The 13103-nt window shown below is 38.4% G+C and overlaps 1 protein-coding gene across 1 annotated transcript in view; it reads right to left on the reverse strand.

The window, feature by feature from the left end:
* Positions 1 to 255: 255 nt before the first annotated feature.
* LOC140163293 (uncharacterized) overlaps positions 256 to 13103 on the reverse strand; it is a 41170-nt gene continuing 28322 nt past the window's right edge. Inside the window, exons 15-18 of the mRNA XM_072186690.1 lie at positions 11614 to 11850; positions 4977 to 5291; positions 3394 to 3630; positions 256 to 290 (exon numbers count right to left, since the gene is read on the reverse strand). Of these exons, the coding sequence (XP_072042791.1) occupies positions 256 to 290; positions 3394 to 3630; positions 4977 to 5291; positions 11614 to 11850 (824 nt within the window). The remainder of the gene's footprint in view (positions 291 to 3393; positions 3631 to 4976; positions 5292 to 11613; positions 11851 to 13103) is intronic.

Raw genomic sequence — 13103 nt, forward strand, 5'->3', positions numbered from 1 at the left:
CAGTATTACAGACCAATATATGCCGCAATTTGCAAGATGGCAATTTGACCCCCTGGAAATTCTCAATGAAGTATGTCAGCCCATAGATTTTAAAATCTATGGTCAGCCAGTATAGCTCTTTATTGTTCTTTTATTGGCTGTCTGGACATTACCCTACCCAATACAAAGGTCAAAACTCATCTAGTCCCGGTATGTGAAAAAATGACCCCTAAACTTGGTACTCGGCATGCAGCAAAATACCAAATTCCGCACTTCTTAGCTTTTTTGTGGAGGCTTGTTTACTATCAAAACTATAGAAATATACAAAATGAAACATACATTTTTAGGAACTTAAGAACATCCCCTTTTGCATGGGAATAAAATAGAATTTCATACCGGTCGCATTGAGATATTAAGATGTTTCTGTAGCTGGACCCTTTTTATTTGGTCTTGTAAAATTGCCATCTTGCGGCATAGATTGGTCCGTATTATATTGTACAAATATGACCAAATACCAAGTTTGGGGGTCAATTGCTAAGAAACTGAATGAGTTGTGACTTTTATATTTAGGTATGGGTTAAGTCCAGACAACCAATAACTGGACAATGAAGAGCTATACTGGACGACATACTTCAATGAGATTTTCCAGGGGGTCAAATTGCCATTGTCATATTGTACTTTGTGGCATTAAATCACACAATATAATACAAATAGTACAAAAATAGTGTTTTAAATGGTCAAGTAGTTTAAAATAGGTTTGTTTAGGATTGTTATTATCAAAATCACATATATGAGTCTTATTATGACAACCTGACCACTTTAATTGGACTTAAAAACTATAATTCAGCAATTTTCCATTTTAAACCTGCCGAATTCGGCAACCTTGCAGTTGAAAATTTCAAACGCGCGGTGGCCCACCCAAACCAACTTCAATTTACCTAAAATTTTACTGGTGATGGTTTCTACCCAAATGGAAACTTTTTAGACTGGGGACAGATAAAACTCTGACAAAAAGGGGCGGATGATGCACCCTAGCACACATGCATTGACATTAACCAATGTCTATGGAGTAATAAATTGTAGTTACCCTGTGTATATGTGGTATTTTTTTTATTTAGGGTCAAAGGTCATTAAGGGGCCACTTCCGGTATAAAACGAAATACATTTAAAATGCTTCTTCTCCCACAATTTACGTAGGACAGTGACACCACTTGCACACATGCATTGTTATTACCCAGTGTCTATCGGGTCCTCACAGATTTGGGGTTAAAGGTCATTAAGGGGTCACTTCCGGTATAAAACGAAAAACCTTCAAAACGCCCCTTCTGGCACAAATAACATTGCAAAGTGATGCCACGTCTACACAAGCATTGACATTACCCAAATGTCTATGTGGTTTTCATATATTTTGGTTCAAAGGTCATTAAGGGGTTACAACACGGCTGTGTTTGTGGTCTTAGACCACAGCTAAGTCCAGTTCTTTCTTTCTTTCTTTCTGCCGACCATTACATTTGCTCTAGCACTCACATGCTTACACCGATTTGGACCTAACTTGGTCACAACTATTATTGACCATGCCCCTACACGTTACATGAAATTTGTGGGGTCAAAGGTCACGCTGAGGTCATAGGGGTCAAAAACGTGATTTCAACTCCAAATGCTTCTTCTCCTACAGATTACGTATGACGGTGACCCCACTTGCACACATGCATTGCTATTATAATGAAAGACAAAGATAAAAAGACTAGTTTGCGTCTGATGACGTCACTGTCAATCAAATTCTCTACGATCCTTGATTGGCTAATAGCGCGTATAAGGACGGTCGATTCATCTGGCTGGTGCCGATCGGAGAAAAGGAATAGCAGTGAATGGCGAGGATGGCGAAAATTACGTACTTTACAAGGCGAAAAGCAGCTTTTCTAGGCATTGTGGACATGGTGCCTTCGGTTAAGAAAGTTGCCTTCTATAAAGACCTAACTTTTGAGATGGTTTGCATGTCGAAGGGTGCAAAATTAACAATAAGGCGCCCGGTTATAAATCCGCGTTCAGCAAGTCATCATCACGACACTTGTAAACAAACCGTGCTCGGAGTTTGATTGACAGATGACGTCAGACGCAAACTAGTCTTTTTATCTTTGTCATTCATTATACCCAGTGTCTATGGGGTCCTCACAGATTTGGGGTCAAAGGTCATTAAGGGGTCACTTCCGGTATAAAACGAAAAACCTTCAACATTTTTTACTTGCTAGGAAAAACATAGGACAGTAACGGTATGTTCACACATAAATTGTAGTTACCCTGTGTATATGTGGTATTTTTTTATTTAGGGTCAAAGGTCATTAAGGGGCCACTTCCGGTATAAAACGAAATACCTTAAAATGCTTTTTCTCCCACAAATTACGCAGCTCTAGCACTAACATGCTTACACTGATTTTGACCTAACTTGGTCATAACTATCATTGACCATGCCCCTACATGTCACATGAAACTTGTGGGGTCAAAGGTAACGTAGGGGTCATAGGGGTAAAAAATGTGATTTTAACTCAATTTGCTTCTTCTCCTACAGATTACGTAGGACAGACAGTGACGCCACTTGCACACATGCATTGTTATTATCCAGTGTCTTTGGGGTCCTCACAGATTTGGGGTCAAAGGTCATTAAGGGGTCATTTCCGGTATAAAACGAAAAACCTTCAACAATTTTTATTTGGTAAGAAAAACTTGGGCCAGTAACAGTATGTTCAGAAATGAATTGTGGTTATCCAATGTATATGTGGTATTTTTTAATTGGGGTCAAAGGTCATTAAGGGTCACTTCCGGAATAAAACGAAATACCTTTAAAATGCTTCTTCTCCCACAAATTACATAGGAGACTGATGCCACTTGCACACATGCATTGTTAATACCCAGTGTCTATGGGGTCTTCACAGATTTTGGGTCAAAAGGTCATTAAGGGTCACTTCCAGTATAAAACGAAATACCTTCAAACATTTTTATTAACCAAGAAAAACATAGCATTGTAACGGTATGTTTATACGTGAATTGTTATTACCCAGTGAATGCGTGGTAATTTTTTATTTGGGGTCAAAGGTTATTAAGGGGTCACTTCCGGTCTAAAACGAAATTCCTGCAAAATGCCTCTTCGAGCGCAAATAACATATACCAGAGTGATGCCACGTGCACATATGCATTGACATTCGCCAATGTCAATGGGGTGTTCAGAGATTTTGGGGTCAAAGGTCATTAAGGGTCACACAACGGCTGTGTTCGTGGTCTTAGACCACAGTTATGTACATGTCTAGTTATATTTAGATTTGTGTCTGTGATGATACAATTCCATGCAAAGAAGAAACCAAATGTTGGTGTTTTTTATATCATTGAGTTTATCATTTCAAACCCTACTTATTAACTTACCGACACCGCAAAATTGAGTTTCGTCGCTGTTGTCTCTACACTGATTTATTCCATCGCAAACATTTTGTTTGTCTATACATTGGCCATTTGAACAGAGAAACTTAAATGGGCATGTAGCACAGAAAGCGTCGTCTTCATCACTGCCATCAGTACAGTCTTCAAACATATCACATGCCCAGTCTTTGAAGACACATGGTCCGTCGGCGCAGAAGAATTTATCAGGTGGACATGTCGAAACTGAAATGACAAAGAAATCATTTTGCAATTTTCTCCACATCGTTAATCTGGTCAGGACACGTAATTAGGGACCGTTCACAAACACTTGTTAGGGAGGCCTGATGCAAAAAAATTTCATCGCAAAAAATTTTCGGAGCCCCCCCCCCCCTTTAAAATCTAAAACATTTCAGCCCCCACCCCTTTTTTTGACATGAAAATTATGGGTCAACCCCATAGAAAGGCATATAAACTTAATTTCCCAGAAAAATTTGTGGTCATTATTTTTCAGGGCCCTTTAGCTCCTCGGACGGCTGTAGGTCATCGCATACTATAGTAGTAGAGCCTGTCTCAAACAAATTGTGCAAGCGCCCTCAAATACTGTTGTGACATGATGCTTATATCAACGTCATATCAAGGGCGCAGTCTAAGTTTTCAAATGCCGTTTGCTCTGTTCAATTTGCTTGTTTTAATCTCGTAATGTTTAGTTAGACCCCTTGTATATTTGGGACCCCTCCTCCTCAAACTCAGTGACACCAAACCTCACAACCAGGGGAACATTTTGCAAGGGTCAGGTCATAGATCATGCAGAGGTCAAATCTTAGAAATGCTGCATTTTCTGGCCATATGTAAGGGGTACGGGGCTCAAACTCAGTGACAATAAACTTGATGACAAGAGTAACATTTTGGAACATTTTGCAGGGGTCAGGTCAAAGGTTAGTTGGGGTCAAATCTTCGAATTTCAATATCTGGACATCTGTAAGGGGTACGGGGCTCAATCTCGGTGACAACCTCATGACAAGGGGAACATGTTGGAACATTTTGCAGGGGTCAGATCAAAGGACATCATTCTGGGGCCAAATCTTAGAATTGCGTTATCTGGACATCTGTAAGAGGTACAGGGCTCAAACTCGTTGACAACAAACCTCATGACCAGGGGAATTATGGAACATCTTGCAGGGGTCAGGTCAAAGGTCATCTGGGGTCAAATATTAGAATTGCATTTTCTGGACATCTGTAAGGAGTACATGACTCAAAACTCGGTGACAACAAACTTCATGACTAGGGGAACATTTTTGGAACATTTTGCAGGAGTCAGATACCTCCACAACACCAACATGCCCCACCTAAGTTTGTGGTCTATGACCACCATTTGCCACTAGTTTTAATTGTTATTTTTTTATTTTTTTTATTGGTGGTGAGGTATGTATCACCTTACCTGTGTTCGGTATCATGCTTTTTCGTCATCGCTCATATCTCCACAGTCGTTATTTCTATCACTAATAACACATCTCATTCTCATCTCACGTTAACATATCATTTTAAGCTAAACTTTTCAATACAATGTGACTTTGAATAAAATGGCTTACATGGTGTAAAAACCTGTGGAGGTATTCCAAGATCATAGGGCTCAGGATCTCCTTGTCCTTCAGTTTCTATGACTACACGGGTTTCAATGTCATACATCGTTCCTTGTTTCAATCCTGTAATCGTGTAATTTGTACCAGCTTCAGTAGGAACGTAAACAGTTTGTGACGGCCCGCCATCTTGTGGCGTTAATGTGACATCATAGAGTGTGATGTTTCTCGGAGGGTTGCTGTCTAGTGTTGGCGGAGGCTCGTCCCAACTTAGTACAACGGAACCTACTCCTATTCCCACATTGGCAACGGATGGTGACGGTATATCTGAAATGAATTGTTTCCCGAAGAGTTTTAGACTTAGCTGCATGAAGGGGGGGGGGGGGGGGGGGGGGGGGGGGTGGGGTGGTGATGTGACCATAGACCGTATTATAGTACGATGCGTCAAATACCAAATATTTATTATTTAATCAGTCGAAATTTTGGTCGATATGAAGGAAATATTACGTTTATGAATCTGTTTTCTGACATCAGTTTCATAAAATAATGTTGAGCATAATATGATATGATTTTAAGAAATGTATTTTATTCTAGTAACAGTTTTACCACATCTAATATTACAAGGTCAATTGTCGGGTAGGTGTTTTTTAGAATACTATAAAAAAAGGTAAATATTTTGAACTATTTTCCAAGTCTTAATTTGCAATTAAATAGTTGAACTGTTTAAAAATAAGTAAACACAAACACACTTCCCTGTTAAAGGACCAAAATGGATCGTACAATTTTTCTTACTCCAACGCTACAAAATATTATATAATCAGTCGAGATCTTTATTCTGACATCATTATCACAAATTTAAAGCATTATAAGATGTAATTTAAAAATATTCTAATAACAGTTTTACAGAACAGTCGTCGGGTGAGTGCAATAATGTGAAGGTTAAGTCCAAATTTAGTTTATAAAATGCGCATAATTATGTTCAGGTAGTTTGCAAATCTTAAAAGAAATTCATTATTTGTAATTAAATGGTTAAATTGTGTTAAGCAATAAGTAAAACAAATAAAACACAATAATTGCTTTCATGCTAAATGAATCTAATGGATCATGTGATATTATTGTACTTTTAAATGATCTGTTTTTAGGATGGGTACAGGACCTCCAGCTAAAGCCTCCCACACTATCTGATCTGCACATAACAATTAACTACATCTGGGAGCCTCAAGCCGTTACGAGCTAAGGATAATCGCAACCTGGAATTACACAGCCGTTGACTACGGCTGTGTCTTTTTTCTTACAGGTTCTTTCTTCTTTCTTCTGCCGACCATTACATTTGCTCTAGCACTCACATGCTTACACCGATTTTGACCTAACTTTGTCATAAATATCATTGACCATGCCGCTACATGTCACATGAAACTCGTGGGGTCAAAGGTCACACATGGGTCATAGGGGTCAAAAACGTGATTTCATTTCAAAATGCTTCTTCTCCCACAGATTACTTATGACAGTGACGCCACTTGCACACATGCATTGTTATTACCCACTGTCTATGGGGTCCTCACAGATTTGAGGTCAAAGGTCATTAAGGGGTCATTTCCGGTATAAAACGAAAAACTGTCAAAAATTTTTATCAGCCAAGAAAAACATTGGAGAGTAATGGTATGTTCACACATGAATTGCGTTTACCCAGTGTATATGTGGTATTTTTTTATATTTAGGGTCAAAGGTCACTTCCGGTATTAAACGAAATACCTTTAAAATGCTTCTTCTCCCACAAATTATGTAGGACAGTGACGCCACTTGCACACATGTATTGTTATTAACCAGTTTCTATGGGGTCCTCACATATTTGGGGTCAAAGGTCATTCAAGGGTCACTTCCGGTATAAAACGAAATACCTTCAAAAATTTGTATCAGCCAAGAGAAACATAGGAGAGTGATGGTATGTTCACACATGAATTTTGTTTGCCTAATGTATATGTGGTATTTTTTTATTTGGGGTCAAAGCTCATTAAGGGGTCACTTCCGGTATTAAACGAAATACCTTTAAAATGCTTCTTCTCCCACAAATTATGTAGGACAGTGACGCCACTTGCACACATGTATTGTTATTAACCAGTTTCTATGGGGTCCTCACATATTTGGGGCCAAAGGTCATTAAAGGGTCACTTCCGGTGTAAAACGAAATACCTTCAAAAATTTGTATTAGCCAAGAGAAACATAGGAGAGTGATGGTATGTTCACACATGAATTTTGTTTGCCTAATGTATATGTGGTATTTTTTTATTTGGGGTCAAAGCTCATTAAGGCGTCACTTCCGGTATAAAACGAAATAACGTTAAAAAATTTATCAGCCATGAAAAACATAGCACAGAGACGCTACATTCACACATGAATTGATGTTACTCAGTGTATATGTGGTATTTTTTTTATTTCGGGTAAAAGGTCATTAAGGGTCACTTCCGGTCTGAGACGAAAAACCTTCAAAATGCCCTCTTCTGCCACAAATAACATGGCAAACTGATTTCACGTGCACACATGAGGGTGCATCATCCGCCCCTTGTTGTCAAAGTTTTATCTGTCCCCAATCTAAAAGTTTCCATTTGGATAGAAAACATCACCAGTAAAATTTTAAGTAAATTGAAGTTCGTTTAGGTGGGCCACCGGGCATTTAAAATTTTCAACTGCAAGGTTGCCGAATTCAGAAGGTTTAAAATGGAAAAATGCTGAATTATAGCCTTTAAGTCCAATTAAAGCGGTCAAATTGTCATAATAAGACTCCTGTATGTGGATGTGATAATAACAATCCTAAACAATCCTAATTTAAATTACCTGACCATTTAAAACACTATTTTTTCTACTATTTGCAAGTATTGTGTTGTGTATAATACCATTGAAGTACAATATGGCACCCCCTGCAAAATCTCAATGAAGTATGTCAGCCAGCATATCTCTTCATTGTCCAGTTATTGGTTGTCTGGACTTAACCTATATACCTAAAATAAAAGTCACAACTCATTCAGTTTCTGAGCAATTGACACCCAAACTTGGTACTTGGACAGTATTACTGACCAATAATCTATGCCGCAATCAGCAAGATGGCAATTTGACGCCCCTAAAACATCTCATTGAAGTATGTCAGCCAGTATATCTCTTCATTGTCCAGTTATTGGTTTCTGGATATGACCCATAGCCACTATAAATGTCANAACTCATGCAGTTCTGAGACATTGGCCCCCACAATTAGTAATTTGTAAAATGTACAGTATTACAGACCAATATATGCCGCAATTTGCAAGATGGCAATTTGACCCCTGAAATTCTCAATGAAGTATGTCAGCCCATAGATTTTAAAATCTATGGTCAGCCAGTATAGCTCTTTATTGTTCTTTTATTGGCTGTCTGGACATTACCCTACCCAATACAAAGGTCAAAACTCATCTAGTCCCGGTATGTGAAAAAATGACCCCTAAACTTGGTACTCGGCATGCAGCAAAATACCAAATTCCGCACTTCTTAGCTTTTTGTGGAGGCTTGTTTACTATCAAAACTATAGAAATATACAAAATGAAACATACATTTTTAGGAACTTAAGAACATCCCTTTTGCATGGGAATAAAATAGAATTTCATACCGGTCGCATTGAGATATTAAGATGTTTCTGTAGCTGGACCCTTTTTATGTGGTCCCGTAAAATTGCCATCTTGCGGCATAGATTGGTCCGTATTATATTGTACAAATATGACCAAATACCAAGTTTGGGGGTCAATTGCTAAGAAACTGAATGAGTTGTGACTTTTATATTTAGGTATGGGTTAAGTCCAGACAACCAATAACTGGACAATGAAGAGCTATACTGGACGACATACTTCAATGAGATTTTCCAGGGGTCAAATTGCCATTGTCATATTGTACTTTGTGGCATTAAATCACACAATATAATACAAATAGTACAAAAATAGTGTTTTAAATGGTCAAGTAGTTTAAAATAGGTTTGTTTAGGATTGTTATTATCAAAATCACATATATGAGTCTTATTATGACAACCTGACCACTTTAATTGGACTTAAAAACTATAATTCAGCAATTTTCCATTTTAAACCTGCCGAATTCGGCAACCTTGCAGTTGAAAATTTCAAACGCGCGGTGGCCCACCCAAACCAACTTCAATTTACCTAAAATTTTACTGGTGATGGTTTCTACCCAAATGGAAACTTTTTAGACTGGGGACAGATAAAACTCTGACAAAAAGGGGCGGATGATGCACCCTAGCACACATGCATTGACATTAACCAATGTCTATGGAGTAATAAATTGTAGTTACCCTGTGTATATGTGGTATTTTTTTTATTTAGGGTCAAAGGTCATTAAGGGCCACTTCCGGTATAAAACGAAATACATTTAAAATGCTTCTTCTCCCACAATTTACGTAGGACAGTGACACCACTTGCACACATGCATTGTTATTACCCAGTGTCTATCGGGTCCTCACAGATTTGGGGTTAAAGGTCATTAAGGGGTCACTTCCGGTATAAAACGAAAAACCTTCAAAACGCCCCTTCTGGCACAAATAACATTGCAAAGTGATGCCACGTCTACACAAGCATTGACATTACCCAAATGTCTATGTGGTTTTCATATATTTTGGTTCAAAGGTCATTAAGGGGTTACAACACGGCTGTGTTTGTGGTCTTAGACCACAGCTAAGTCCAGTTCTTTCTTTCTTTCTTTCTGCCGACCATTACATTTGCTCTAGCACTCACATGCTTACACCGATTTGGACCTAACTTGGTCACAACTATTATTGACCATGCCCCTACACGTTACATGAAATTTGTGGGGTCAAAGGTCACGCTGAGGTCATAGGGGTCAAAAACGTGATTTCAACTCCAAATGCTTCTTCTCCTACAGATTACGTATGACGGTGACCCCACTTGCACACATGCATTGCTATTATAATGAAAGACAAAGATAAAAAGACTAGTTTGCGTCTGATGACGTCACTGTCAATCAAATTCTCTACGATCCTTGATTGGCTAATAGCGCGTATAAGGACGGTCGATTCATCTGGCTGGTGCCGATCGGAGAAAAGGAATAGCAGTGAATGGCGAGGATGGCGAAAATTACGTACTTTACAAGGCGAAAAGCAGCTTTTCTAGGCATTGTGGACATGGTGCCTTCGGTTAAGAAAGTTGCCTTCTATAAAGACCTAACTTTTGAGATGGTTTGCATGTCGAAGGGTGCAAATTAACAATAAGGCGCCCGGTTATAAATCCGCGTTCAGCAAGTCATCATCACGACACTTGTAAACAAACCGTGCTCGGAGTTTGATTGACAGATGACGTCAGACGCAAACTAGTCTTTTTATCTTTGTCATTCATTATACCCAGTGTCTATGGGGTCCTCACAGATTTGGGGTCAAAGGTCATTAAGGGGTCACTTCCGGTATAAAACGAAAAACCTTCAACATTTTTTACTTGCTAGGAAAAACATAGGACAGTAACGGTATGTTCACACATAAATTGTAGTTACCCTGTGTATATGTGGTATTTTTTTATTTAGGGTCAAAGGTCATTAAGGGCCACTTCCGGTATAAAACGAAATACCTTAAAATGCTTTTTCTCCCACAAATTACGCAGCTCTAGCACTAACATGCTTACACTGATTTTGACCTAACTTGGTCATAACTATCATTGACCATGCCCCTACATGTCACATGAAACTTGTGGGGTCAAAGGTAACGTAGGGGTCATAGGGGTAAAAAATGTGATTTTAACTCAATTTGCTTCTTCTCCTACAGATTACGTAGGACAGACAGTGACGCCACTTGCACACATGCATTGTTATTATCCAGTGTCTTTGGGGTCCTCACAGATTTGGGGTCAAAGGTCATTAAGGGGTCATTTCCGGTATAAAACGAAAAACCTTCAACAATTTTTATTTGGTAAGAAAAACTTGGGCCAGTAACAGTATGTTCAGAAATGAATTGTGGTTATCCAATGTATATGTGGTATTTTTTAATTGGGGTCAAAGGTCATTAAGGGGTCACTTCCGGAATAAAACGAAATACCTTTAAAATGCTTCTTCTCCCACAAATTACATAGGAGACTGATGCCACTTGCACACATGCATTGTTAATACCCAGTGTCTATGGGGTCTTCACAGATTTTGGGTCAAAGGTCATTAAGGGGTCACTTCCAGTATAAAACGAAATACCTTCAAACATTTTTATTAACCAAGAAAAACATAGCATTGTAACGGTATGTTTATACGTGAATTGTTATTACCCAGTGAATGCGTGGTAATTTTTTATTTGGGGTCAAAGGTTATTAAGGGGTCACTTCCGGTCTAAAACGAAATTCCTGCAAAATGCCTCTTCGAGCGCAAATAACATATACCAGAGTGATGCCACGTGCACATATGCATTGACATTCGCCAATGTCAATGGGGTGTTCAGAGATTTTGGGGTCAAAGGTCATTAAGGGTCACACAACGGCTGTGTTCGTGGTCTTAGACCACAGTTATGTACATGTCTAGTTATATTTAGATTTGTGTCTGTGATGATACAATTCCATGCAAAGAAGAAACCAAATGTTGGTGTTTTTTATATCATTGAGTTTATCATTTCAAACCCTACTTATTAACTTACCGACACCGCAAAATTGAGTTTCGTCGCTGTTGTCTCTACACTGATTTATTCCATCGCAAACATTTTGTTTGTCTATACATTGGCCATTTGAACAGAGAAACTTAAATGGGCATGTAGCACAGAAAGCGTCGTCTTCATCACTGCCATCAGTACAGTCTTCAAACATATCACATGCCCAGTCTTTGAAGACACATGGTCCGTCGGCGCAGAAGAATTTATCAGGTGGACATGTCGAAACTGAAATGACAAAGAAATCATTTTGCAATTTTCTCCACATCGTTAATCTGGTCAGGACACGTAATTAGGGACCGTTCACAAACACTTGTTAGGGAGGCCTGATGCAAAAAAAATTTCATCGCAAAAATTTTTCGAGGCCCCCTTTACAAACCTAAAACATTTCAGCCCCCACCCCTTTTTTGACATGAAAATTATGGGTCAACCCCATAGAAAGGCATATAAACTTAATTTCCCAGAAAAATTTGTGGTCATTATTTTTCAGGGCCCTTTAGCTCCTCGGACGGCTGTAGGTCATCGCATACTATAGTAGTAGAGCCTGTCTCAAACAAATTGTGCAAGCGCCCTCAAATACTGTTGTGACATGATGCTTATATCAACGTCATATCAAGGGCGCAGTCTAAGTTTTCAAATGCCGTTTGCTCTGTTCAATTTGCTTGTTTTAATCTCGTAATGTTTAGTTAACAACGAAGGGGTAAAATCAAAAGCGCAGTGATTTAAAGGGCAGGTTTATTGCAAAAACAAGTTTATCTCTATTCGAAGAGAATAATTATTATCATTACATTGACACTCGTTGCAATTTTTTATGCGTATTTCTCCTGAAAAAAGAGAAATTGTGTGGGTAAATTCGGGCTCGTACGTGTTCTTCCCCGGTTTGAAGCGAAATTAATTTTCAAGGCAGCGGGCTGATGACTTACGTAAATGAACCGGACACTATATAATGCTCTCATTTACTTGTGTGACACAATCACAATCACTTTGACAAGTTTGACATTAGCAACAATGAGTTGTACTATTATTTACCATAACAATGCTGCATAACAATATGCAGACTATTCTTCTCATTTGGTAAACAATGCCTCACACAGTATTGTTACTATGCGTTTGCTTTGTAATATTTCATCCAACTGAAACTATAATAACTATAACATTGCATTATCGCACAGGGAAATCAGGTACATGAGTTTGTGGACTTAACACGGTTTATATGCTAGTCTCAGACTCATCACGCTGAAATTCTAAGCTAAAATTATTTTTTATATTTTTTAGCCCAAATATTTCTCATGATATTGATATACATATGAATTGTAATATCACAAGTTACTAATATATATAAAAAAAGAGGCGGTTGATTTTATCCATATGTTTAAAAACCATTAAATTTGTAATAATTAATTCAGAGGTTTTTTTCTGTGAACAACAACAGTATACGTTCTGTTCATTGAGAATGTTTATAGTCCTTTCTCGCAAAGCAG

The sequence above is a fragment of the Amphiura filiformis genome, chromosome 10 (genome assembly GCF_039555335.1).
Source record: "Amphiura filiformis chromosome 10, Afil_fr2py, whole genome shotgun sequence".
In the NCBI taxonomy this organism is placed as follows: domain Eukaryota; kingdom Metazoa; phylum Echinodermata; class Ophiuroidea; order Amphilepidida; family Amphiuridae; genus Amphiura; species Amphiura filiformis.